A 3,330-nucleotide genomic window follows, 5' to 3' on the forward strand; every position below is an offset into this window, starting at 1 on the left:
TCACGCAGGAGGCGTTCCCCATAGTGAGACACTCACTCATGCTACTCAGAGAACCGGGGTTATATACATAACCTTAAGTTCTCGATTCCCAATGCTATTCAGGACCCATTGACAGAATTTATCATTGAGCATCTTCTTTGCAAAAACTCATCCATGTGATCAAAGCGGATCGTTTAAGCTGATCTTTGTTATGAGGCTCACTTTCTTCACAGCTTTAAAAGTAGATTACCAAACAGCAGCACTTTACCATAGTCCATTCTGGACCACACGGTTCCTGCAGGTCCTCCAGCAGGAACATGCATGGTTACATTCAAACAGCACCGGGGGCTCCCGCTGGCAGAAGTCCATTGGTAGTCGACCCTCCTGCAATCACATACACCATGAGATAAATAGTCATTGGGAATAAAAACAGATTCTCTTCAGAGCATCTGTTGGTAATTTTAGTCAACAGAACGTGAAGAAACATTACATTGAAGAGATAAACAAAATATAAGTGGGCCAGGCCGTACTGTAATGTAAAACCAGTTTAGACCCCAGCAGTGAAGGGGGCAAATGTAAGCTTTATTAAACAAGTCGTTAAGAACACATTCTTATTTAAAATGAGGAAATGTGGGTGTCACGTGAAATCATTTCAGTAGGTACACAGGTTCTACTTACACTGTCATACCAACAACGCAAGCTGAGCTGGCCACATATGCAGGTGCTAGATGAGCAGTCATCTGTGCAGGTGCAGTGCTGAGTGACACAATCAGTGAGCCGTTAGAAGCTGGCCATGTACCTATTCTCTTACAATGCTAGTCATTTTCTGCATAATGACTGCAAACTTCTTCAGAGCACTAGTGCCTTCTCTGGACTGCTGCAATAAATGTGTAATTTACACCTTACCTGTCATCACTCACTTACCTGTAAGTGAGTGATATCTTTGTCTATGTTCAGCGGGGAGGTGACACAGCTGTCTGGTATATATTTAAAGTTTTCAGGCAATGGCTCACTGTCCACAGCATTAACACAGGTGATAGGCACTGCCTCATACCCCCGAGAAATGTCCCTAACAGACAGAAAAGGAAAACAAAAACAAAACAAAGAAACAAAAAAAGTCTACAAGTTTTTAGTTTTCCTTTTTGAGGAATGGCAGATTTTGAGAAAGCAGAAATTCATCAGCCAACAAAAGAACAGGACAAAGTGCAGCACTACCTGCTGAGCACTCTCTCTCCACGGCCTTCCCTTCCTCTCCTGGCATCAGTCAGCTTCTTGTTGGTATTAAGGGCTGTCCACACTTTGGAACCGGAAGCACAGCAGTCCAGAGCTGTTTCTCCATCCCTGTTCCTTTGACTGACATCAGCTCCACGAGACAGAAACAACCTGCGCGTGGAAAATGTTTAAGTTAAGACTTATGGTCATCTAAAAAAACAGAGTGAAGGTGACAAGCACTGAGATAGACTGGTATGCACTGTCGCTGCTCAATTTGAGCAGTCAAAATCGTTTCTAAATCTCATTTACCTAATTACACACACAGCTATAGAGCATTTTGATCTGTGCCTAAGCACTTTCTAACATTCGCCCACACACTTGATGGACATACGCAACTCTGTACCTTGAGCAAGGACACAAGGACACGTGCACTGGAGGAGCCAGGTATCAAACCATCTGATTAATATCAGTTTGCCTCAGAAATTAACGGCTTCATTTGGTTTTATCAGTTGAGCGCTGATTTCCCAGAATGCAAACCCACGTACTATTTGTTCTAGAACTCTTGCATATTAATACACTTTCAGGAGAAGCAGACTGCATTTTATAGATAAGGCTTTCTACAGCTGCAGAGAAAACATTTGAACACTGTGTATAAGGAACAAAATGTTTAAATAATCTGTTTGTGGTTGAAACCAGGAAGCAAACAAATACAAGAAATGCAGTGACTAAATAGCTGAATAGCTGTATTTGTTTGTTTCCAATAATACTCTCTTCTCTCATTACAGACATAAACCCAAAAAAAAAAGTTTCCTCAAAATCAGCATCATCATCTGATGTGAAGAAACTGAGTGACCTCTGTGACCTCTCAGACTTCACACTCACAATATGCACTCCAGGTGGTTCTCTCTGGCAGCGACATGAAGTGGTGTATCACCATGAACATTCACAGCATTTAGGTCGCATCGAGCCTCTAGCAGAGCCTGGGCAATGTCATCGCAGCCTGATAGAGCGGCCCAGTGTAGGCAGACATTCTCTTCCTAAAATGACAGTGACAGGTGTAAGATGTAAGCATCAGACATGACATACCTCTACCCTCGGCAACAGTGCTCTAAAACATCTCGACAAGCACTCGCAAAGACTTTACTGAAGTCGCCATTTGCGCTGACTAATCCCCAGGGGTAGCAGAAAGAAAGGCTTCCAGCAAGACATGCAAGTGAAAAAGAAGCTACTATTTTGAGTATGTGAATTTCTGAACTGTGACCTCAGGAGGAAAACACTTTTTTGGATACAGAGTTCCATCAAGGCATGTCACTGTGTCTTAGTTATAATAATAATAATAATAATAATAATAATAATAATAATAGGTCTCCAAGTAACGCCCACAACTGATAAAAGTCTGTTAGACGTAGCTGATATCCTTAATTTTTTTTTTTAATCTGGAAGACACAACTAGCTAAGCCCACCAAGCTGCTTCAAACCCTCTGTTTGTATGAGGCAAAACAGAAAAACGGTGGCTTGAAGAAAGAGGGGCTAAAACCAGACCCACTTTAAGATAAAGAATCTCAAAAAGGTATTCCAGAAGATACCAAAAATAAAAATATGAAGTAAGAAACAAACATTTAATCTCCACTTTTTGTGGTGACCAGACACTTTTATTAGAAATCAACAAGCTTCTTGCACAGTCTCGGTTAATGCTTTTTTTAAAGGCAGAATTTGTAGAGGTCAATACAATATGTCAAAAAATGTCTTTGTTTTCAAAAAATATCCAAGTCCTAACTTAACTGTGAACTGCCCAGATTTTTTTTTTGTAAACAGGTCTGGTCAGGACTTTTTGTACTTTTTGTACCAGATTCTTTCCCCCCTTTTTCAATGTGTAAGCATTCAGCACAATAGCATACTAAAAAGAAAAAGAGTTCTTGTGTCATAGTCACAAGATGTCTTGTGACTATGACATCGTCATATGTCACTATGACGATGTCATTGCTCTTGGGGACTTTAACAAAGCCAATCTGAGCCATGAGCTATGGAATGCCAGGACTGCCATAATGAATTAATTAAATACACCATTAAATAATTAATTAAATGTGGCAATAATTAATTAAAATTGGAATTAATTAATTAAATAAATAGTTATGACAC

General features: G+C 40.2%; 1 protein-coding gene across 1 annotated transcript in view; it reads right to left on the bottom strand.

The window, feature by feature from the left end:
- Positions 1-2,347, bottom strand: part of LOC102199814 (histone-lysine N-methyltransferase EHMT1-like) — a 21,225-nt gene extending 18,878 nt beyond the window's left edge. The window contains exons 1-6 of the mRNA XM_005753078.1: positions 2,336-2,347; positions 2,074-2,228; positions 1,195-1,362; positions 904-1,048; positions 658-735; positions 248-363 (exon numbers count right to left, since the gene is read on the bottom strand). Coding sequence (XP_005753135.1) covers positions 248-363; positions 658-735; positions 904-1,048; positions 1,195-1,362; positions 2,074-2,228; positions 2,336-2,347 — 674 coding nt within the window. The remainder of the gene's footprint in view (positions 1-247; positions 364-657; positions 736-903; positions 1,049-1,194; positions 1,363-2,073; positions 2,229-2,335) is intronic.
- Positions 2,348-3,330: the final 983 nt, after the last annotated feature.

The sequence above is a fragment of the Pundamilia nyererei genome, unplaced genomic scaffold (assembly GCF_000239375.1).
Source record: "Pundamilia nyererei isolate P.nyererei 1_Seehausen unplaced genomic scaffold, PunNye1.0 scaffold00399, whole genome shotgun sequence".
Lineage (NCBI taxonomy): Eukaryota > Metazoa > Chordata > Actinopteri > Cichliformes > Cichlidae > Pundamilia > Pundamilia nyererei.